General features: G+C 66.4%; 3 protein-coding genes across 3 annotated transcripts; 1 reads left to right on the top strand and 2 right to left on the bottom strand.

The window, feature by feature from the left end:
- The first annotated feature begins 8,197 nt into the window (after window positions 1-8,197).
- Window positions 8,198-13,548, top strand: PAK4 (p21 (RAC1) activated kinase 4). The gene is made up of 7 exons (XM_086481020.1): window positions 8,198-8,401; window positions 11,503-11,937; window positions 12,033-12,166; window positions 12,250-12,376; window positions 12,464-12,589; window positions 13,118-13,252; window positions 13,393-13,548. The coding sequence occupies exons 1-7, from the start codon at window positions 8,198-8,200 to the stop codon at window positions 13,546-13,548; spliced, it is 1,317 nt and encodes a 438-aa protein (XP_086337146.1).
- A 1,341-nt stretch (window positions 13,549-14,889) lies between these two features.
- On the bottom strand, window positions 14,890-16,303 carry SYCN (syncollin). The gene is made up of 2 exons (XM_086481042.1): window positions 16,286-16,303; window positions 14,890-15,300 (listed from the first exon to the last, which is right to left on the bottom strand). Exon 2 carries the CDS (start codon window positions 15,286-15,288, stop codon window positions 14,890-14,892), a length of 399 nt encoding a protein of 132 aa, XP_086337168.1. The 5' UTR covers window positions 15,289-15,300; window positions 16,286-16,303.
- A 1,186-nt stretch (window positions 16,304-17,489) lies between these two features.
- On the bottom strand, window positions 17,490-21,108 carry LRFN1 (leucine rich repeat and fibronectin type III domain containing 1). Its single transcript, XM_086481033.1, has 4 exons — window positions 21,075-21,108; window positions 20,936-20,983; window positions 19,120-20,473; window positions 17,490-18,096 (listed from the first exon to the last, which is right to left on the bottom strand). The coding sequence occupies exons 1-4, from the start codon at window positions 21,106-21,108 to the stop codon at window positions 17,490-17,492; spliced, it is 2,043 nt and encodes a 680-aa protein (XP_086337159.1).
- Window positions 21,109-23,337: the final 2,229 nt, after the last annotated feature.

Here is a 23,337-nt window from a genome sequence, read left to right as displayed (position 1 = left end):
ACGAGGCTCCAAAAGCGGCGCTGGGGGCTCTGGGGGTTCTTGGCGCAGAGGAGAGCAGCCAGTGCGCTTGGTGGGTGCAGCAGCTGCTGAAGACATGCGAGTCGGAGGGTTTGAAGCCGCCACTCATTCGTACGGACACGAGGGACAAAACCTTCCCAAGGGACAAGCGAGGTTTGCCTCCTGCCTCCCGCCGTGGCTCAGGTTCTTCCCAGTTTTCCCAAGCGGATGAAACGAGGAAGCCCTGAATGCTACAACACAACCTCCAACTCCTGGGGAGCTCGGGGTGACTTCGGTACTTTTCGCCAAACCGGGCAATGCCTTGAACTGCTGCAGCCGCCATGGAGGTTTTAGGCGAAGCGCTTGCTGCCCCCGAGCCCGCGGGCAGCTCTCGCCTCCCAAAAGGCTCCGGCGGGTTCAGGCTCACGAATGCCCCCAGGCAGGTATCTGCCGCTCAAGACCCCCACACAGTGCTGCGGCATCGGGATCCTCCATCCCTCCATCCATCCTTCCCTCCACCCCTCCCTCCATCCCTCCACCCACCCCTCCATCCACCCACGCCTCCACCCGTCCAGCCACACTCCTTCACCACCCCCTCCCAACACCCGCAGTGCCGGTGCCTTCTCCGACTGAGCTGAGCGGTTGCCACCTAGGAGATTGGGGAGGGAACAAACAAAAAGACGGAGCCTTTTTGGTGGGAGAGGTTCGTTTTTGCCTGATGATGGTTTTTATTTCCCCCCCTCCCTGGACGCCACATCTTTCTGATGCGATTCTAGGAACGCTTCCAAGTGCCAGTTACAGTCCGATGGCGGTGCAGGAGGTATTTTGATCCACCAATGTTCTGAAACAGAATAAATACGAGGAAAACGAGCGCAAATGGGAAGTGAGCATCGCATCGTAAACGACAATAGATGATTAACATCCCTGACTGTGCGGTTTTTACCCGCTTCCCAGCTTGTAAAAGGCCTTAGAATAAAAATAAGACTGTCTCGGCTGTGAGATGTCGTCGGGCTCCGTCAGGTGGAGCTGGCAGAGGCGCAGCCGCGGTGGCTCGGCTCTTCTCGCCTGCAGGTGCCCGCTGCTCTCCTCTGGCTCGCTCTCGCTGCCCAGTGCCTGCGCTGGCTCCTTCCTGGCCAACACCAACGGGGTGGCCCGTGCATGGCGCAGGCTCGCGGCTGCTCGGGGGCTCCGCATGGTGGGCTGCCGACCATCTGCGGCACCAGCAAACCCCCCGGTTTGCCGGGCCAACCCAAGGGTGTTCCCTGCAGGCAGACGCCGAAGGGAAGAGGGGAGGGGAATTCGTGCCCAGGCACCAAAGCCGTGCTCTTCTGTGCCGGAGAGGGCCCAGGCACCGTCCCCCCCTGGCAGCGAGCAGGTCGGGGGGGGGTGCAGCACCTCCTGGGCCCCACGGTTGGGGCTGCTCTCATGTAGGATGCGGCATCGCTTGCGTTTGGCCGGGAGACTGAGGCAGAGGCTGGAGGCAGCGGGGTTGTGGTCCTCACCCCTGGGTGAGGAGCTCCAAGGCTCAGGTGAGGGGCTCCTGGGCACCCAACGTCGCCTGGCCAGTCTCCAGGGATCGCTTATCGTAACGAGGGCTCTGAAAACCAGCAAACCCCCCTGGAAGCCGCTGCTGCAGGTCAGCAGTCCCAGCCTCGGGGATGGGGGGGGGGTTGGTTACCGCTACACCAGCATGTGCCGGCACGACAGGCACGCTTTGCCGTCGCACTGTGCACCCAGGGGCACGGACAGCTTTTTGGGGGAGGTGTGGTGGAGGGTGGCGTGGCAAAGGGCTGCTGCCCTGGCCGGGGCAATACCCAGGCGAGCCGGGCCGGGAGGGCCGGTTCTTCCTGCCCGGACAGCCGGCAGGTTCTCTGCCGGCTCTAGCCTGCCCTATCCCTCTCCTTCCTTCCCTGTCCCTTGATCCCCAGCACCCGGAGGGGCCCTTGACTGGCTGCTTTGTTTCAAATGTTGCCGCCTCATTGGTTCCCGGTTCCAATCTCTTCTATTCCTGCTCTGCTGCTTGTCGGAAGCTTCGTCTTTAACCCCTCCGAGCCTCGCTGTCGTCTCCTCTCCCGCCTGTTCCTCCCTCCGTGCTCTCCCCGACGGGTCACCAGCCTCGCAGTGTGGACGAGAGCTCGACGGTGGCGACACTGCCGGTCCCAGAAAATGGTAATAACGCCCGTGAAATTGCGGGGCTGTAGCGCTGGTGTCGGTCACCGTGGTGGGAAGCTGTTGTTTCGGTCGCTGGCTTCGGAGTGGGACAGCAGCAAGCAGGATGGGCTTCGCTCGGTGAGCGGCTTCACTTCCCCAGACCCCCTTTGGGGTACGCCAGGGTTAACCGCGCCGCTCTCCCCTGTGCCGATGGGCATCTGACGGCTGGAGGGTGAAGGGGAGGAAAGTCCGGCCATCCCAGTGCAAGCCGGGAGCCCGGCAGCGGGAGCGTCTGCCTGCGAAACCGGTTCTGGAGGGCGATAAGAGCAAGTTGGGAAGGAGGCGAAGCTGGGAGAGCCGGCACTGTGGTGGGGAGGGGGAGAAAATGCCGGTGGGGAGAGCTGTGTGCCAGCGCTGCTGCGTTGGCCAGGTCCCCTGACGGCAGCCATCGTGTCCCCCACAGAGCTGAGAGTGGCCATCGGGGCCTGGGAACCAGGTGGGGGTCCGGGACAGCAGACCCCAGCCAGCTCAGGGAGCTGATGGCAGGTCTCCCCAGTCCGTAGGTCTGCCCGCGTCCTGGCCTCAGCGAGGACGGGGACGCCGCGGCCCCTGTCCTGCGCTCGTCCACCCATCGCTCGCCGGCGCTGGGGGAGGTGCTTCGGAGTTTGCAGCGTCAGGAGTCGGGAGCGTTGGGCCGGAGCTGCCGGCCTCCAGCGCCAGCTGCGACCCCCCCAGCCCCCTTTGCCCCCTCCGAGGGGCCGCCCTTGCGCAGCTTTGAGGGGCTCCTTGGCCCCCACGTCCCTCTCGGGGCGAGGGCTCGGTGCGATCTCTGCCTCCTCCCCCTCGGGCTTGCAGGAAGCAGGAGGATGGTGAAGGTAACGCCGAGTCAGGCCGATTTCGGGGCTTGTTGGTTTTGGTGGGTTTGAAGCGGGATGGGGTGGGAGGGGGGAGCACCAGGGGGGCTCTTGGGGGAGGTTCATTCCCTTTCTGAGCCCGAGCCGGGTCAGGTGGCTGTCGGGAACGCGCGGAGCAACAGGGGATCTCTCCATCTTGCCGGCTGGAGCAGTTCTGTTGTTCGTTAGCGGCGCTGTGAGGTGAGGCCGGTGTTTCGGGGGGAAACGGAGTTATTTCTGGCAAGGAGGAGGGGAGGGACTCGTTTTCCCTGCGCAGAGCGGGGGAGCCCGTTTGCAGGGGAAGGAAGAGGGGGAAAAGTGAAAGCCAGCAAGGAGGGGAAAGCTGAACCCCCCATCTGTGCCCACGCGGGCTTTAGAGTTTAAAAACTGGCTGTCCCTTTGGCATGGGCATCCTGCTCAGCTGCAGCTGGTGTGGAAGGGCTGGCCGCTGGCTAACGCTTCCCAGGCGGTGGCAAGCAAAAGGATTTTGCTGCCTGGAAGCAGGCAGGGGTAGATAACGTCATTGGGAGCTGGCTGCCTGCTGTCACGGTGGCAACGAGGCTTTGGGGACTTGTAAGGCCCCCCCTAAAACCCCTTGAGTCCGAGCCCAGCCTGGCCTGAGGAAGCAACGTGGATGCCGGAGCCAGCTGTGAATCGGTGCAATGGGTGACGGCGCTGGCGCCCGGGAGTTCCCCGTGCTCCCAGGGGTCCCGCAGGCTCCTCCGCCCTCGGAGCTGAGCCGCCGCCAGGGGCAGCTGGAACCCCAGAACCCACTCCGTGTGGGGTTTTTCCTCTCAGGTATGATGTAAGTCGACCCATTTCTGCGCAACCCCAACTCAAAATGGGTCTCGAACCCCAAACGCCGCCTGCATCGGGCAGCAAGTCGCTGTGCGGGGCCTGGGGTCGGGAGAGCAGCTCCGCCTGCGATCCACGTACCCGCGATCCCTTCCCTGGCACAGGGCCGAACGGGGACGCTGCCTCTGGATCTGCCGTGGATCCATTAGATCTCCGCACCGGTCGCAGGGCCCTCTCCTGCCCGTGAACCCTCCGATCAACCGCTTTTGGGTCTGACGCAAAGGAGCCAGTTGCCCGCGAGCACCTTTGTCAGCTCGGGGGGTTTTCTCCCCTTTATTTTCCGTTCAAAAGCTGCCAGCAAACTCCCCGCCAGCAGCAGCAGCAGCAGCATGTGTTTGGGGTGTTTGTCAGCAGTGGAGAATATTCTGCCCGGTTTTGTTTACTCAGGGCTGCTTAGTTAATGGCTGACTAATTAAACAGAGCAGCGGAGATAAAGGGAACCTGACCTAGGCTAGGAGGGGGCTGAGGAATGTGCCGTGCTCTGGTGGAGGCTGTATCCAGGGGGGGAAGGTGGGGGAGAGGTTCACCCACTCTTAACCCCTTCCTCCTCCTGCGGAGAGCCCCGTCCCACCACCCAGAGCTCCTCCGGCCTCCGCTCTGCCCCCTGCCCCTTGACGCTGCCCGTTTCCCCCCCCTGCCAGCCCCAAAAGGATGGGTTTTGGGCGAAGCTGAGGCAGATTTGGAGGCTGATGAGCTCCCGAGGCACTCGGGCGCTCCCACCTCTGGCTGCAGGTCGACGTGCGTCCTCCAGGTCTGTTTTCCTGAGGCTTCCCCACAAAGCGAGTGGTTTTTAAACATCCCGCTCAAAGTTTAGCCGTTATCTCCCAAAACCAGACCCCCAGGGTGCGCAGGTGAGACAGGGATCACAAATATACGGGATTCCCCTCGGTTTTTAAACGGGGACCGGGGACCAGGACGGAGGAGGAGGCCTCCAGGCAGAGAAAATCTTCGTTAACGGATCGGGGATTTAGTCAGAAAGTCTCGACGATCGGGAAAGCTGGAGAGGAGGGAGCGTCTCTGAGGACGCGGCGGGATGCCGGAGCCCCAGCATTGGGATTTCCTGCGTGGAGGAAGGGATTGTCCCGGGAGCTGTTGGGTTTCGCACCGGGCAGCCTGTCGGAAGCAGATTCGGGAGACTAAAATGGAAGGAAATGGCCACAATCGCCACCCACAGGCAGTGAAAGTGGGAAAAAACGGACCTGCCCCACGCTGCAGGGTTTCGGCGGCCGCCCAGGATCGTCGCCTTCTGCAAAACAGGGCCAGCGTGCATGGTGCCGGGGTGGCACCCGGCTCCCCGAGGGTTTAGCCTCTCGCCTCGACCGACTTCAGTCCCCTCGCAGACTCGCTTAGCTCGCTTCTCACCCAGGCCTGGGCACCAGCCCCCGTGGGGTCGGGCCCTAAAGTCACGCTGGAGTCGCGGTGCCCCGAAATGCTCCCGACAAGCTCTGATCGGGTCTGGGCGCCACGGGGAGCCTCTGAAGCCGGAGGAACGAGGGAATTAAATAGACAAGCCCTCGGTAGTGACCAGACCCGCCGGGCTTCCCCGTGTTCGTTTGACTCGGTGCCTCCGCGTCCCCAGCCCCCCTGGGAGGGGTGAGCTTCCTCCCCGCCACCTGCTTTTACTAAAAAACGGATCAGAACTGGGTTTTCCTCCGCCAACAGGCTTTCGCTGGCGAGACGGCCGGGACTCTGGAGTCGGACAAGGGCTCGTCCCCACTGTGACGTCCCAGAGTGGGGACTTTTTGGTGCTTTCATTGGTGATTTAAAGCCTGAGCTGCTTCTCCAGTGGAAGCGCTGACCCGCTCATGGGTTCAGGCGAGGGAAAGGTGGATTAATGGGCAGCTTTGTCCTCTTCCCTCGCTGGTGTTGTGCCCAAGGCCGGGAGCATCGGGACACCGGGGTTCGCGCTCGAGCCCATTTCCAGGCGTTGTCCGGCCCCTGCTAGTTGCGGCATCTCCCAGACCGTGGCTCGCCGAGCATCAGCAGAGCCCCAGCAGCGGCCATGAGCCGAGCTCTGTCACCCACCGAGTCCAGACTGAGCTGGAGACCGGCTGGGTTTGGCAACCGCCGGCAGACTTGGCAGCTCTCGGCGCCGCTGCCGGCGGGCAGGTGCCGGCGTTGCTGTCAGTAGCCGGAGCACCGAGGTGGAAATACCCGGCGTTACCGGTCTTTCCAGGCTGCGGTGAGGGTGTTTCAGCAAGGGGACGCTTGCCTCGCTCACCCCTCAGTCTGAGCCCGCCGCCGGCATCCCTCTGCACGGGGCTGGAGCCGGAGGACGCTTGGCGTGTGTTTACCGGGGGGAAAAATCAGGGTTTAAGGTCGTAAAGGCGCTTTTTGACGCAGGAGGGCGAGGGCTCGCTCGCGGGGGCGCTCGCGTCAGCCCTGGGCGTGGTGGTGTCCGTCACAAGCTTGGGTTAGATGTTCTTATTTGGTTTTCCCTGTCCCAACCCAGAAATTTCATCCTTTTCCCTCCCGCTCCCAGGCCGGGGGGAGCAGGGGGAGGTCGTGCCAACATCCAGCGCCTGCTGCACCGCAGAAACCAGCAAAACTATTGGGAAAACAACAACCTGCGAGGATTGGTTCAGGGGAGGCTTCCAGCGCCTGGGGCTCCCGCTGGGCAGGGCCGATGGCGGACCTTCGGGCTGGGAAGGATGCGGGCGTTGGGACAGAGTAAACAAGCCCCTATTGTGCCTGGCTGTGGGTGTTTACACCGGGAAAATCAGCGTCGGGGTCCACCCTGGGGCCAGGCTTCCTCCGCAGCCGCAGCTCTTCGCCCTGGGAGCCTGGGGATGGTCTCAAACATGCTGTGAGCCACCAAAACTCGTGAACCAGCGGACGGGCATGGCTGCGGCGGGAGGCTTTGGCGTTGCAGCCTGCAGAGGGAAAGGGTACAATGCGTCGGGCCCGAGCCAGGCTTGGGTGTAAGGCTGGAGACGCGCTGGCCACGCGGCTCGGTTCAGCTTCGGTGGCCTCGAGTTGTGCTTTAGGCTCCTCGAGCCGGTTCCTGCTGTCCTCGCTCGAGCTGAGCGTCTGCGGGCCCAGCTGTTGGCAGGTCAGGCTGATTTTCTTGCCGGTTCATTCACCTCGTAACTTAAAACACTGCCTTAAAACCAGGCTGAGCCACGGTTTCAGCTGACGCCCTTTCACCTGAAAGCTTGGGGAAGGGTGTCAGTCACCCGCATCCAGCGAAATGACCTTTTCCCGGGTGTCACTGCGCCACTCGGGCTCACGTTGGCTGCCGAGCCGCTTTCCTCATCACACCTTGTGGGTTTTTAGAAAGACACATCTCCTGGCTTTCAGTTGTGGGAGGGTTGTTGGATTTCATTGCTTAGTTGTTAAATTTGGGAGCGTTGCGTCAAAGGGAGGAGACCGGGGCTGCCTGAACGTCCCTTCTCCTGGAAGAAGAATAACCCCTGCGTGAGCAACGCTGGGGAGGAAGAGAAGACAAGCGGGAAGAAGCGGAATTATCCCAGAGGGGAGAAGACCCCGTACTCCTGCCACCCCTGCACGGCTTCAGGAAGGCGCCCGGAGCTGTTACAGGGAGCAGAGGGACGTCACTGACCCTCTTGGTGAGCTGCCAAATCCGCAGCGGCAGCGCCTCTCACCGCTGGGATGGGCGAAAGCCCGGCGGCAGTCGTGGTGGAAGGAAGCAGGATCCAGCCCCAGCTCCATGATTCACGGAGGTGAAGGTGCTTCCCAGGGCCAAGCCGGTCGCGTGGCCCCCGCAGAGGCTCCAAGGAAATGTCTGCTGCTGTAGCCTCGCCACCAAAAGCCCCCCGGACCCCTCCAACACGTCTGGGACGCCACTGGCTTTCCTTTGGTGGGCAGCTTTGCAGGATCAGCCACCAGCAACCAAAATCCTGGGTCAGGAAGGAGAAGAGCCGAGGAACCTGCCCAGCCGGGTGGCAGCGCGTCGAGGAGCCAGAGCTCACGCAGGGGGTTTTCTCGTGCATGGCACGGGTGGGCAGCCCCGAGGGGCTCCCTCGGTGGGTGGCAGCTGCCTTATGAAAATGAAGGCAGGAGGGACCTGCGAACGCCTCTGCAAACACCCAGTGGGGAACCTGGGGGGTGAGCAAGACCGGGGGGTCGCGGCTGCGAGGTCGGGGGGGCTCTAAAAACCCACCTGGACGGGGAGCGCCGGGCTTGCCGTCACTCGAGGCGTTTCCTTTCTGCCACACGTGCGGCAAGTCATTAGCTCGCCAGAGCTCCCCAAGAACTGCCCGCCGCTCCCTCCTCCTCCTCCCGGCTTCATTTCTGTCCCTTTGCTTTGCCCCCTCCCAGGTCTTCTAGCCGGCCTCACCATGTTCAGCAAGAAGAAGAAACGCCTGGAGATCTCCGCTCCCTCCAACTTCGAGCACCGCGTCCACACCGGCTACGACCAGCAGGAGCAGAAGTTCACAGGGCTGCCGCGGCAATGGCAGGGCATCATCGAGGAGTCGGCCAAGCGCCCCAAGCCGCTGGTGGACCCCGTCTGCATCACCGCTATCCAGCACGGCTCGCAGAAGGTAGGCAGCGCTGCCGACACGGCCCCTGCCCTCTCGGGGAGGGCTGGCGATACCGCTTGTGGGGCCGCAAAGCCAAGCTGGGGCTCGTTGGGGCGCCGTGCCCTCTCTCCGGGGTGCCGCAGAGCAGGTAAGGCGGCAGTTCGGACTCTAACCCACGCAGGCGGCCATGGCATCGTCCCCCCCAGCCGACCGCCTGCCCCTTCCCTGCTCGGTGCGGGGCTGCGCGGGACGGGGACCACCCAGCCGCCACCCGCACGGGGTGAAAACCTCTCGCGCCTCCTCCCAGCAGCTGGAAAACCCGCCCTGCGAGACAACGCCAGGGACATAGTGTCTGCTCCTCCTTCTCATCTCATCCCCTCCCCGTGCCTGTGTTTCCCCGAGCCACCATTAACGTCGTTTTTTTTAAAGTCTGCCTTGTCTGCTCCCCTTGACCGAGGACCCCCTGCCCCAGCTCTGCCGTTCCTCTACCTTCACCCCAATCGTAGTCCCCAGCAGTGGCCACGGTGCCACCGGCGTGCCTGGCGCTGGCCTTGCGACGCCGTCTGCGGCTTTGCTCGCTCAGCTGGTTTGCCCCGGACAATGGGGTGGCTCCAGCGGCCGTGAGTAACGCCGGCTGCAGCCCTTCCGAGCAAAGCCAGCCGGGCGATTCTGCTGACCTGAAAAGATGCCAAAACGGGGGGGGCGGTGGGGGGCCTCGGCAATGCCGAGGCCCATGGCTCATGGCTGGGAGCCGCTGCGTCCCACACAGCCAGGGTTCGTGGTGGAGGTCCCGGCTCTGCTCGCCCGCAGAGGAAATAACCCTCTCCCCAAGGCGGTGGGAGGAGGAAGATGAGGAAGAGGAGGGGATATAAATAGCCAAGGATGGCAGGCTGCGCTCCTCGCTGCAGAGGAAGGCGTCCTCCTCTTCGGAGGAAGGCGAGAGACCTCGGGGCTGGGGTGGCTCCCGCCGCCCCCCCGCCTCTTGCTGCGTGGTCGTGCCCTCTGAGGCTCAAATCCCCGAGGGTGCAGGTCCCTCCCGGAGAACTGGGAAATGGGGCACATCCCTCCCCTCCCCAGCCAGTCTGATACTGGGAGCTGGGGGAATCCCCCCTGCGAAGCCCACAGCTCCCCAGTTTGGGTGTCCCGCCTGACTGGGACCTGCCTCCCGGCATCAGGCTTCGTTTTTCCCTGCTCTGCTTTTCCCCCTCACACCGAGGCAGCGTTCGGGCTGAGGCTCGTTAACCTTTGGCTAAACCAGCCGTGTCTGTCCTTGCCTCCTGTGGCTCCTCTCCCTCCTCCACGGGCCGAGGGTGCCAGGGGCAGGAGGACCAGAGCTTTGCTGGGGCTCGACCCCAGCCGGGAGCAAACCTCCTGCCTCTGCGCAGATACTGACAGCGGCGGTTTGGGGGGCAGATGGAGCCCTCCTGGGCCCAAGCCGGGGCACGAGGAGCTACCCGCAGCCCCCAGACCCTTCCCCATGAGCACCCCCGAGCGGGGCAGGGTCTGGCCAAAGGTTTTTTAGGCGTGCGGAGCCTCTTGGAGCACTTGGCCCGTCCAGGAGGAGAAGCACGAGGCCAGACCCTGCTCCCTGAGGCAGCGCCCCATTCTTTTGGAGCCCGGAAAGCTCCCGATGGGGCTGGGGGCTGCTGGGGAAAGGCAGAGCCCCCTCCCTGCTCCCCCAGTCTCCAGCATCCTCCTCCGTGGGGCCACAGGGCTCAGCCACCTCCCAGCGCTCGGCTGGACCGAGGTGGCATCAGCGCCAGCCCCTGGAGACCCGCTCCCCTCCCCATGTCCCCTCTGTGTGAGCCGTGTCCCCGTCACCACCAGGCATTTCATTTTCATTTTTTTTTATTTTCTTCCCTCTTTTTCTTTTTGTTTTTCTTTTTCTTTTGTTCTGTTTGTGCTTTGTGTTCCTGTCCGCCTCCCGTCCCACGTCCTGCTCAAAGACCATCGTACGGGGCAGCAAAGCCGCCAAGGACGGCTCCCTGACCTGGCTGCTGGACGAGTTTGAGAACATGTCCGTGTCCCGTTCCAATTCTCTGCGCAGGGACAGCCCCCCCTTCCCGACCCGCCGCGACCAGCTCTACCAGGAGAACGGCCTCTCCGAGAGCCCGGCCGCGGCCCGGCCGCACGACGATGCTGGCAGGAGCAAGGAGAAGAGCCGTCACGGGGCCCGGAGCGAGCTAGAGCAGGGCAAGGAGAGACCCCGGGAGAGGGAGGACCAGCGCGCCCACCACCACCACCGCCACCACCAGCAGCCCCGCGGGCAGGAACCCGGCCCCAAACCCGCTCCCCCTGCCGCCGCCGCCGCCCGCCCGCCCCCTCCTGAGTACCCCAAAACCCCCGCCGAGCGGGATGGCTGGCAGGACTACCCCACCGACAGGGACTACAGCGAGCCGGCCGACCGTGTGGTTCGGCGGGAGCGCCCCGAGCCCTCCGACAAGCGCCCCAAATCCACCTACGCCGGCGGCGAGACCAGCCCGCCATCCCCCCGGGATAAACGCCCGCTCTCCGGGCCCAATATCCGGACTCCCAACATCCCCATCTCCGAAGGGGTGATGAAGACGGCTCAGCAGACGGGACGGCCTTTTAATACCTACCCGCGGGCTGAGACCGACCCCAGCAGGGGTGCGGGTCCACAGGTAAAGGTTTCCCCCCCCCGCTCCCCTCCGCGCCGGCCAGATCTGCTTTCGGCAGCGACCTCTCCTTCCCCGGGGGAGCTTTTCCTCGCTCTGCCTCTCCTCCGCCTCCCAGAACGGCAGCCGCTCTCCTCCGCTTCCTAAGCCGGCACCAGCTCACCGGTAGGAACGGCACGCGCCGAAGACCACCGGCCCCGCGGCCGCTCCGTGCTTTCCTCCCCGCTGCCGCGCCAGCCCCGTCCTTCTCTCCGAAGTGGCCGCTGGCTCCTCCGCGGTCTCCTCGCCCCCTTCCTCGCTCCTCCCGAGCCCGTCCAGCGCCAACCTTTCCTTCAGCAGCGCCCAGCCCCACTCACGCCTCTGCTGCTGGCTCGGTTGGCGCCCAGCGTTTTGGGGACAGTGGGCGTAATCCCAGCTCCGGCTGCGCGCTCGCCCAGGCGTTTCGGTGGGTGACGTCCCTCTCCTCCCGTCTCCTCGCAGGCAGAGCCCCGGCCGGGACGACCGCAGGAGGTGGCATCCAACGGGCCGGTGAGCGGCGGCAGCGGTGCCGGCTCCTCCCGAGCCCACCCGCCCGGCCCGCCGCGCTCCAAAAACCCCGAGCCGCCCCATCCCGGCCTCACCCCGCATGCCTCGGACCCCCACCTTGCTCGCCAGCCAGCCCCCGGCCCCCCGGCGGGGCCGCAGCAGCCCCGCTCGCCCCAACGTGAGCCCCAGCGCGTCTCCCACGAGCAGTTCCGGGCAGCCCTGCAGATGGTGGTGGATCCCGGCGACCCCCGCACCTACCTGGACAACTTCATCAAGATCGGCGAGGGCTCCACTGGCATCGTCTGCATCGCCACTGTCAAGAGCACCGGCAAGCTGGTGGCTGTGAAGAAGATGGACCTGCGCAAGCAGCAGCGGCGCGAGCTGCTCTTCAACGAGGTGCGGCAGAGCGGGGACCCCTCAGGGGGACCCTCTTTGGGGTGTCGCGAGGTGTTGGGGGGGGGCGGGGCTCAACGGTGACCTCCCCTCGGCAGGTGGTGATCATGCGGGACTACCAGCACGAGAACGTGGTGGAGATGTACAACAGCTACCTGGTGGGCGACGAGCTCTGGGTGGTGATGGAGTTCCTGGAGGGCGGCGCCTTGACCGACATCGTCACCCACACCAGGTACGGTCCCGGGGACCCCGCCCTCCCCGCGCGCGCGTCCCCCCACTCGGCGCTCGCCTCCCACTCTCTCCGTCGGCTCGCAGGATGAACGAGGAGCAGATCGCTGCCGTCTGCCTGGCTGTCCTGAAGGCCCTCGCCGTCCTCCACGCGCAAGGCGTCATCCACCGCGACATCAAGAGTGACTCCATCCTCCTCACGCACGACGGCCGGGTAAGCGCCGCGGCGGGGGCCGGCGATGGAGCCGAAACGCCACCGCGGCCCTTCTTGCCGACCGTGCCTTCCCCCCGGCTTTTTTAGGTGAAACTCTCTGATTTCGGGTTTTGTGCCCAAGTGAACAAGGAGGTGCCGCGACGGAAGTCACTGGTGGGGACCCCGTACTGGATGGCGCCGGAGCTCATCTCCCGCCTGCCCTACGGCCCGGAGGTGAGCCTGCCGTGGGGCTGGGGGGGGGGCGGGGGGGGGGGGTTGGGGGACGTGGAGTGAGTTTAGGGGTGCATGGGGCAGGTTTGGAGGATGTGGAGCGAGTTTTGGCGTGCATGAGGCAGGTTTGGGGGACGTGGCGCAAGTTTGGGCGTGTGTGGGGTGCATGGGGTGGGTTTGTGGGTGCGTGGGGTGGGGATGTGAGGTGGGTTTGTGGGGACATGGGGTGCATTTTGGGTGCATGGTGTACATTTGGGGTGTGTGGGGTGCGTTTGAGGTGCATGGCGTGGGTTTGTGGGGACATGGCGTGGGTTTGGGGGTGCGTGGGGTGGGTTTGGGGTGTGTGCCATGCGTTTGGGGTGTGTGCCGTGCGTTTGGGGTGCGTGGGGTGCATTTGGGGGGTGTGGGGTGGTTTTGTGGGGACATGATGTGGATTTGGGGATGCGTGGGGTGTGTGGGTTGGATTTGGAGGTGCCTCACCCCTGAATTAACCCCTGGCCTTGCCCCCCCGCCCTCCCCCCCCCCCCGCAGGTGGACATCTGGTCCCTGGGTGTGATGGTGATCGAGATGGTCGACGGGGAGCCCCCCTACTTCAACGAGCCACCGTTGAAGGCCATGAAGATGATCCGCGACAATCTGCCCCCCAAGCTGAAGAACGGGCACAAGGTAAAGGGCGGGGAGAGGCACTGGGGCTCCCTGGGGAGGGGTTAAACCCTGCGGGGGCTCCCCGGGGACCTGCCCACCCCCCTCCCGGGGCCATGGTCACTGATGGCCGCCCCGCTGCCCCCCTCCCTCCCTCCCCGCAGGTTTCGCCCTCCCTCAAGGGCTTCCTGGACCGCATGCTGGTGCGGGACCCAGTGCAGCGGGCCACCGCCACCGAGCTGCTCAAGCACCCCTTCCTGGGCAAGGCCGGGCCCCCCTCCTGCATCGTCCCCCTCATGCGCCAAAACCGCATGCGGTGAGACCCCGGTGCCCGTCCCGGTGCCCACCGCAGCGCCCCACTTGCCCCTCACCGCCGCCACTGCCGCCTCGTAACTGGATTCGTGACTGTGCCACTACTGTCGGGGGGCTCCGGCGGGAACGGGGGGGGCATGGACACCCCTCCCACCCCAACTCTGCACCGTACTACTGAGCCGGGGAGTGGCCGGGGCCGGGGGACAGTTTGGTGGGGACGACTTCACCGGCGCGGGGACGACGGCGAGGACGCCATCCCGGTGTTTCCCCCCTGCTCTGCTTCCTGGCAGGGATTTGGGGCTGGGGGCTTGTCCCGCCCCGGTGCCCCTCCCGCCCTGGGGTGCCGTTTGGGGCATCTCCCCCCGCCCTCATTTCTTTTTCCTTTCAACCCTCTTTGTGGATCCCCAGGGTCGGGCCACCGCCCGCATCTCCGGGGGGGACAGGACGCCAGTCCCCCACACTACAGCCCCGCAGCCACACTACTGATTCGGGGTCCTTAACCCCCCCCAGCCCCCCACCCCTTCCAAATATGTTTTTGTTCCTTTGGGGGTTTTGGGTTGGTTTTTTTTCCCCCTCCCGTTTTGTTTTTTAGCAAAGCTATTTATATTGTTGTTTTGTAACGCCGCGGGATGGGGGCGCTCCGAGGCCGGCACGGGGACCCCCAGAGATTACACGTGTCCTTTTGGAGACAGCTGTGTCCCCTGTGGTTTCTTTTGGGGGGGGGGGGGGGGGGGGGCTGTGCATGTGGACATGGGTACCGCGTGCGTGTGTCATACATGTATGTGAGGAACACGTCCACGCCTGCCCACGTGTGCAACCCGCCTGAGGCTGAGCAGGTAGGAACTCCCCCAGTCCCTGCTTAGGGGGGGGAGGAGGGGGCTCATGGGGTGACGGTCATGGGGACCCCCCTTTCCCTGCCCAAAGGTGCCTGGGGGTTCACTGCTGGCCAACCCTCCCCGTTTCCAGCCCCACCCCCCACCCCCAATAAAGCATCCACCAGGCGGGAGCTGCTGTGGCCTCCGGCCTTTATTGGCTGCGCTCGGAGCTCCGTGAGGTTTTGGGGTGGCGGCGGGGGGGTGGCACTACCACGTCAACACGTGTCGGCCCACGGCTGTCAGCCTTGACCCGTGTGGGCTCCCGGTGACCTGAGTGGACTCACGTTGACTTGTCTTGGCCCACGTGGACTCGTGTTGACTTGTCTTGGCCGAGGTTGACTTGCGTTGGACCACGTTGACTCATATTGGCTAATGTTGGCTTGTTTTGGCCCGCGTTGACTCGCGTTGGCCCGCGTTGACTTGCGCTGACTCACATTGACTGGTGTTGACCCACACCACCCCGTGCCGCCCGCCTCACTTGCACTGGCAGTAGTAGCCCCTGATGGCGTCGTTCCAGTTGCCGAAGAGCCCCCGCCGCACCTCCTGCAACCGTGGTACCGCGCCGGCGCTGAAGCTCCGCGTTTTCCCCTCCTTGCCAGCCCGCGACCAGACGGTCAGCTCACACCGGGTGCCCACCACCAGGGAGGAGACATGGGCAGCCCAGCCATGGGGCATGTAGGGCACGTCGGCACCGGGCTCCACGACCAGCACGGCCCCGCCGCAGCACTGGTCGTAGTAGGGGCTGTCGTCGGCATAGAGCTGGGCACAGATGCGGGTGCCATTGGCCGTCCGTAGGTCGGAGGCGGCCGGGCACTGCGCCTCAGCCCCCGCCAGCACCGCCACCACCAGCACCGCCACCACCAGCGCCGCCATCGCCTGCCACCTCTGCTGCCACCAGCGCCGCCCAGATATACCTGGGCCCAAGGACGGGGGGAGGCGGGGGGGGGCACCCAGGGGTCCAGCCCCCTCCTGGGAAGGGACGCAGATGTCCTGGCCCCCCCCCCCAACCCCCCCCCCGCAGCACCTCCCCACCCCGGGAAGGGACCCAGATGTCCTGCCGCCTCCCCCGTGGTGGCCTCGGCCGTGGCCTTGGGGAAACCAAGGCGGGGGGGGGGGGTGGGGCAAGGCCAGGCGGGGGCCCCGGGGGTGCTGTGTGCAAATGAGGGAGGTGATTAGTCAGGGGTGGGGTAATGCACAGAGGCCTGGGGGATGATGGAGAGGACAGTGATGAGAGGGTTTTGCAAGCTCCGCCCCTGATTTGCATATTAATGACCGTGCCACGGCGCCGGCGGTATCCAGGCAACCGCGGGGGGGGGGCGGTGGTGTAATTACTCAGTCCGTCATTAGCATAACCCCACCCCCTCCGCCCATAGCAAATAGCCGCGGCGCCCAGCTCCTCAGCCCGCTCATTAGCATAGTAAATAAGCTCATTTGCATGCCGGGACCCGCCGCCTCTTGTAGGCGACGGGGGCGGATTCTCCACGGTCTCGTATGGGGTTGGGGCTCACTGGGCACCCACCCCCCCGAGAGAGGGACCCCCCCACAGAGAGAGGGACCCCCCGGGCAGAGGGACCTCCCCCCACAGACACAGGGGACCCCCTCAGACAGAGTGACACCCCCTGGCAGAGGGAACCCCTTCCACAGACACAGGCCCCCCCCCTTCAGACAGAGGGGACCCCCCCAGACAGAGAGACCCCCCCCGGAGCAGAAGGGCCCTTCCCCCACAGACACGGGAACCCCAGACACAGGGGACCCCCCCGGGCAGAGGACTCCCCCACAGAGAGAGCGGCTCCCTCTCCTGTCGCACACAAAAGGTTTAATGGCCCCGGGGGGGGCACAGGTTTTTAATGTAAAAACTTGTGTTAAACACTGCAGCGGGCCGGGGGGGCCCGGGGGGGGGCGGCTGGTGGGGTGAGAGGGCAGGTTGGAGGGGGGGGGGGGGCAAGGGGCAAATAGAGGGGGGGCGGGGGGGTGGGGGCAAAGGGCAGATGGGGCTCGGGAGGGGTGAACGGGGGGGCCGGGGAGGGCCCGACCCCCACGGGGTTATCCAGACCAGCCAGATAGGAGGCCCCGGGCCGAGGCGGGGGGGGACAGGGGACAACGGGGGGGTGGGGAGGGGACGGGGACACACTAGGGGGGGACCCTGGCGGCCCCCCCGGAGGGCTGGGGGGGGGCTGCGGTTCTCGTGTCATCTGTGCAGACATGTCAGTGGCGTGTGCGGGGCCCCCCCGCCGCCGGCCCAGCCGAAGGCACCGCGGCGGGGGGCTGGCCGGGGGCGCACACGCGTGTCAGGGTGCACACGCGTGTCAGGGCGCACACACGTGTCAGGGCGCACACACGTGTCAGGGCACATGCATGTCAGGGCGCACACACGTGTCCGGGCACACAAAGTCCCAGGCTGCGCATCCCCCATCGCGGTGCCCACACGTGTCGGGGTGCCCACACGTGTCACAGGCATTGCCATGTGGGTCCCGGGTTGCATACGGGTGCCCTGGGGCGGCACAGGGGTGCACGCAGGGACCTCCAGGAGCACCCAGGGGGCGTGTGGGCACCCGGTGGCACCCACAAGCACCCGGGGAGGGGCCGCGTACAAGCACCCAGGGGTGCACAGCAGCAGCGAGGGCTGCATTCGGGCACCCAAGGTGCTGAGGAGCACCCAAGGCTGTGTTTGGGCCCTCCGGGAGCACCCAAGGGTGCATTCAGACACCCAGGAGCACCCATGGCTGTTTCTGGGCACCCAAGGGTGCATTCGAGCACCCAAAACTGCGTTCAGGCACCTAGGAGCACCTCAAGAGCACCCAAGGGTGTGTTTGGGCACCCAGGAGCACCTAAAGGTGCGATCAGACACCCAGGAGGACCCAAGGGTGCATTCAGGCCCGCAGGAGCACCCCAGGAGCACCCAAGGCTGCATTCGGGCCCCCGGGAGCACCCAAAGGCGCCCAGGAGCCTGCGAGGCCACATTCAGGCCCCTGGAGGAGCCCGTGAGCACCCAAGGACGCCCAGGGATGCCGAGGAACCTCTGGGCTCCCATGGGTGCTGCCCCCCCACCCCCCTGCCCCCCCCTGCCCCCGGCCCTAGACGGTGCTCTCGAGCATCCAGTGGGTGCTGCCAAAGGAGGGGCGCAGGGCGGGGGCCGCGTCTGGCAGGTCGAGGCGCGGCAGCGAGCCATGGCGCCGAGTCCGAGCGCGCCGCGGGTAGCTGTGGCTGGGGAAGAGCCCCCGCGCCCCCACTGCAGTGGCACCCAAGGGTGCTGTGGGGGGCGTGAGGGCGGGCGGCGGCGTTGGCGGCGACGTTGGCGGCGGTGGCAGTGGCGGTGGCTCCGGCTCGGGGGTCCTGTGGGTGCCGTTGGTCTGGGAGCAGACGCTGGCGACGGCGGCGGGGGGCCGGCGGGCAGCTGCCGCAGCCTTGTAGCGGGCAGTGAGGATGAGGATGAAGACGAGGACGGACGCCGCAATGGCGGCGCCGATGACGATGATGACGGTGCCCCCCAAGAAGTGGGGCCGGGGGAGGGCGGCGCAGCCGGGGGCCGCCCCGGCTGTGGCGAAGCGGACGCAGCCAAGGGCGCGGGCGGTGGGCAGCGCCGGCGCCCCTTCGGCGAAGAGGGCCGAGACGCAGAGGTCATACTCACGCCCCGGCGCCAGGTCCCGCAGCACAAAGCTCCGGCTGGAGGGGGGCAGCAGCCTGGGAGGGGGGACACGGAGAGGGGCGGCTGGGGGGGCACCGAGGGGGTCTGGGGCGAGCACTGCCGGTGGGGTGCCGCGCGGTGGCATGGGCGGGTGAGGCCACACAGCGCCGTGTGCTCCTCCTGGGCGACGCCGTGTGGGGACGGACCCCCCCACACACACCAGAGCCCCCCGGGATGCTCCTGAGCCCCACCCCCTCCCCGACTTCTCAGAGCCCCCCAGGATCCCTTAGAGACACCCTTGAGCCCCCCCGCTCCAGATGCTCCAGGAGGCCCCAGAGTCCCCCACGACCCCCCTGAGCCCCCTGTGAATCCTCAGAGACCCCCCAGAGTGTCCCCCCGAGCACCCCAGAACTCCTCAGAGTCCCCCTCTCCCCGCCCAGGACCCCTCAGAGACCCCCAGGATGCCCTAGAGTTGCCCACAACCTCCCTGAGCCCCCCCAGGATCCCTCAGAGTCCCCCAGAATCCCTCAGAGACCCCCCTAGAGACCCCCAGGATCCTTCAGAGCCCCCCAAGATGCCCCAGAGCCCCCTTAGATACCCCCCCAGAGCCCCCCAGGATCCCTCAGAGGCTCCCCAGAGCCCCCCAGGACCCCTCAGAGATGCTCCAGGTCCCCCCCAAGCCCCCCAGGACCCCTCAGAGACTGCTCATAGCCCCCCCCAGAGCCCCTCAGGTCCCCCCAGAGCCCCTCAGGACCCCTCAGAGAACCCCCAGGTCCCCCCAGGACCCCTCAGAGACCCCCCCAAAGCCCCCCAGGTCCCCCCAAAGCCCCCCAGGTCCCCCCAGAGCCCCCCAGGGCCCCTCAGATACCCCTCAGAGACCCCCCAAATCCCCCCAGAGCCCCCCAGGACCCCTTGGAGACCCCCTACGTCCCCCCAGGATCCCTCATATCCTCCCAGGACCCCTCAGATACCCCCTCCAGAGCACACCAGGAACCCTCAGAGACTCCTCAGAGATCCCCCCAAAGCTCCCCCCAGAGCCCCCCGGGACCCCCCTCCCAGGACCCGCCTGGAGCCCCTACCTGTAGACGAGGGAGTCGTCGAGGGAGCTGTTGTACTGGACCTGGAACATGCGGATGCCGGGGACAGGGCGCTGGGGCAGCCAGCGGATGCGCGCTGAGGAGGCCGTCAGCTCGGCCGCCACCACACGCCGCTCGCCCGCCGCGCCCCGCGACTCGTTGCCACCGGCGCGAGCCATGTCGGACGGCCCGGGCCCGGCATCGGCGTCGCCATCGGCGGCGTCGCTGGGCAAGACAGGCAGGGGCAGGACGGCCACCTGCACCCGGGCAGCCGCCTCGCCGGCAGCGTTGGAAGCAACGCAGGTGAAGGCGCCGTGGTCGCGGAGCGTGGCCACCCGCAGCTCCAGGGAGCCGTCAGGCCGGACGGCGCGGCGCGACCCGTTCTGCACCAGCCGCCCATCGGGGCCCAACCAGTGCAGCGCTGGCGGCGGGTCGCCAGCAGCGGCGCAACCCAACCGTAAGGGTTGGCCTTCCAAGACAGCGGCGGGGTCGGCGGCCGCTCCGGCAATGGCCGGAGCCCGGCATGCCAACTCCTCCTCCGGCACAGCCCAGAGAAGGCGCCCGGCGAGCGGCGGCGGCGAGGCGCAGCTCTCCAGGCGCCCCGGCTGCGCCAGTCGGCGCAACCACAGCAGCTCGCAGTTGCAGTGCAAAGGGTTCCCTCCCGCTGCCAAACTGGGTCCCGGCGGCCCCGGCACCGGCGGCAGCGCCCGCAGGCGGTTGGCAGTGAGGTCCAGCCGTGCCAAGCGGGGTAACCGCGCCACCGCCCCGGCAGGCACCCGCTCCAGGAGGTTGTGGTCCAAGGTGAGGGTGGCCAGGCTTGCCATGCCGGCCACCGCCTCCCATGGCAGCGCCGGCAGGTTGTTGTGCGAGAGGTCGAGGTCCTCCACCGTGGCGGCGAAGGCGGCGAAGGCGGCGGGCTCGATGGTGGCCAGCTGGTTGTTGGCCAGGATGAGGTGGCGGAGGCTGGCCAGGCCCCGCAGCTGCGCCCCGCTCAGCGCCGGCAGCCGGTTGCCGTCCAGGTGTAGGGCGCGGAGGGCCCGGAGGTCAGCGAAGGCGCCGGGCGCCAGCCGGCGGAGCCCATTGCGGGAGAGGGTGAGGTGGACCAGGCTGCTCATGTTGGCGAAGTCGGCGCGGCCGACGGCACCGATGAAGTTGTCAGCGAGGCGCAGCTCCACGGCAGCGCGGTCCAGGCTGGGGGGCACGGCCAGGAGGCCAGTGCGAGCGCAGAGGAGGGTGGGGTTGGGGGCAGCCGCCGGGCAGAGGCAGCGGGGGGGGCAGCGGTGGGACCCCGCCACCGCCCCCAGCATCACCAGCGGCACCAGCAGCTTCGCCATCCTCCGCCGGGCCCCGGCGGCGCCTGCGGGGTGGGGAGGATGGGGTCAGCACCGGGGGGGGGGCAGGGGGGGGGGGCAGGAGGATCGGGCCCAAGGAGGGGCAGGATGGGGTCTGGAGGGCAGGATTTGGACTCGGGGGGGGCAGGATAGGGACCAGAGGGGGCACGATCGGGACCGGGGGGGGCAGGATCAGGCCAAGGGAAGGCAGAATTTGGTCTGGGGGGTAGGATCGGGACTGTGGGGCAGGATCAGGTCCAAGGGGACACAGGATTGGGTCTGGAGGCAGGATCGGGCCCAAGGGGGGACAGGATCGGGACCAGGGCGGGCAGGATCAGTGCCATGGAGGGACACCACCTGACCCCCTGTGAGCCATGAGGTCCCGTGTGATCCCGTGTTATCCTATGTGATCCTGTGTGCCCCCATGAGATCCCGTGAGATCCCGTGTGCCCCTGTGTGCCCCGTGAGATCCCATGAGATCCCGTTACCTCCTCTCAGGGCTCCATGTCGGTCCCCTCCGGGCGTCGCCGCGGGGCCTGTGGGGACAGGGGATGGGCCAGTACGGACCAGTACCCACCAGTATGGCCCAGTACAGCTGCCCACAGCCCAGTGCGGCCCAGAACAGACCAGTGTGGCCCACTGCAGCCCAGTATGTCTCCATCTACCCCAATATGGCCCCATACAGACCAGTCTGGGCCAGTACGGACCAGCAGAGCCCAGTGTGGGTCAGTACACCCCAGCATTGCTTGGTAGGACCCAGTATGGCCCAACACAGCCCAGTATGGCCCAGAACAGATGAGTATGGCTCAGCCTAGCCCAGTATGGCCCAGAATGGACCAGTACGGTTCATCCCAGCCCAGTATGGCCCAGAACAGCTCAGAAAAGCCCAGAACAGCCCAGTATGGTTCCATACAGCCCAGTACAGCCTAGTACAGATCAGTACAGCCCAGCAAAGCCCAGTACAGCCCAGTAACACCTGGCCATACCCCACATGGCCCATTACAGTCTGGTAAGGCCCAGCACAATCCAGTACAGCCCAGTAGGAGCCAGTACAGACTGCACAGCCTAGCACGGACCAGTACAGTCCAGTACGTGCCAGTACAAGCTGATACAGCTCTGTAAGAACCAGTACAACCCAGTATAAGTCACTATGGCCAGCACAGCCCCGTACGGCCAAAGATGGCTCAGCATGGCCCAGTATGGCTGAGAATGGCCCAGTATGGCCCCATATAAGGTAGTACAGCCCAGTACAACACAGCATAGTAACAGTACGGGTCAGTATGGTCCAGTATGGCCCAGCACAACCCAGTAAGACCCAGCATATCCCAACACGGCCCAGCACATCCCAGAACAGCCCAGCATGGGCCAGTACGGGACTGCACAGCCCAGTGTGGCCTAGCACAACCAAATATATTCCAGTATGTACGACCAATGTGGTCCAGTATGGCTCAGTACAGCCCAGTACAAGCCGGTAAGGCCCAGCACAACCCAGTAAAACCCAGCATATCCCACGATGGCCCAGCACAGCCCAGTACAGCCCAATATGAGAGTGCACAGCCTAGTATGGCCCAGTACAGACCTGTACGGGAGTAAACAGCCCGGTATGGCCCAGTACAGCCCAATACAACAGTGCACAGCCCAGTATGGCCCAGTACAGCCCAATATAGGAGTGCACAGCCCAGTATGGCCCTGTACAGCCCAGTAGGGGAGTGCACAGGCCAGTATGGCCCAGTACAGACCAGTATGGGAGTGAACAGCCCAGTACAGACCAGTACAGACCAATACAGGAGTGCACGGCCCGGTATGGCCCAGTACAAACCAGTAGGGGAGTGCACAGCCCAGTATGGCCCAGTACAGACCGGTATGGAAGAGCACACCCCAGGGACCCCCCCTCTGGTGCCTCTTCCAACCCCCGATGCCCCCCCACCGGGTAACTGCCCGCCCCTTCGGTAATACCCCATTCTCCAGTGCCCCCCCTCCTGTAACTCCCCCCGAGCCCCGGTAACCGCCACCCACCCCCCCCCCCGGTGAAGGCCCACGGGTACCTGGGGGGGGGCTCAGCTCACGGATGCTCCCATCGCGGCTCCGAGCGTGGCACCGGCTGGGGGAGGGGGGCGGGGGGGACACCGGGGCCCGGTCAGGCCTCGCCCCGCCGGTGGGACATGGGCGGATGGGTGAGGGGGGTGGCACCGGGAGCCGGGGGGGGGGGGGGGGACACACGGAGACCGGCGATGCGGGGGGCACCGGGCCCGGTTGTAGCAGGGTTGGGGAGGGGCGATGGGATGGGGGGAAGGATGCAGGTAGCGGGGTGGGGGAGCACCGGGATGGAGGGATGGGGGTACCGGGATGCCGAGATGGGGGAACAGGGGTGCCGGGGGAGGGTACCGGGATGCCGGCGCGGGCTGATGGCGGCGGGGCGGATGCGGCGCGGGGTGGGGGGCGGCCCCGGGATGGCGGCGGGGCGGCCCCGGTGCGGGTTGGCGGTGCCGGTGCAGCCCCGGTCCCGCCGGCACAGGCCGCCGCCGCCGCCGCTCGGAGCCGCAGAGCCGCCGGGGCGGGGCGGGGCGGGGCGGGGCGGCGCCGGCGGGCGGACCCACGGACGGACCCACGGACGGACGGACCCACGGACCGACGCACGGATGGACCCACGGAGGGGCGGGGCGGGCTCTACTCCCCCGCCCCGGGGGGGCCTCCTAGCCCCCGGTCCCTCTGCCCATCGGTCCCGGTGTCCGTCCGTCCGTCTCTCCTTCCCTGGCTCTCCCGTCCATCCATCCGTCTCTGTCCCTGTGCGCCGGGAGGCCGAGGGCACGCTGGGGATGGGGGGAACGTGAGCTGGGGACACTGGGGCAAACTGGGGACACTGGGGAGACACTGGGCAACGTGGGCTGGG

The sequence above is a fragment of the Leptosomus discolor genome, unplaced genomic scaffold, assembly GCF_034619465.1.
Source record: "Leptosomus discolor isolate bLepDis1 unplaced genomic scaffold, bLepDis1.hap2 HAP2_SCAFFOLD_135, whole genome shotgun sequence".
Classification (NCBI taxonomy): domain Eukaryota; kingdom Metazoa; phylum Chordata; class Aves; order Leptosomiformes; family Leptosomidae; genus Leptosomus; species Leptosomus discolor.
Note: the sequence above shows the minus strand (reverse complement) of the source record. Positions and strands in the feature narration are given on the sequence as shown.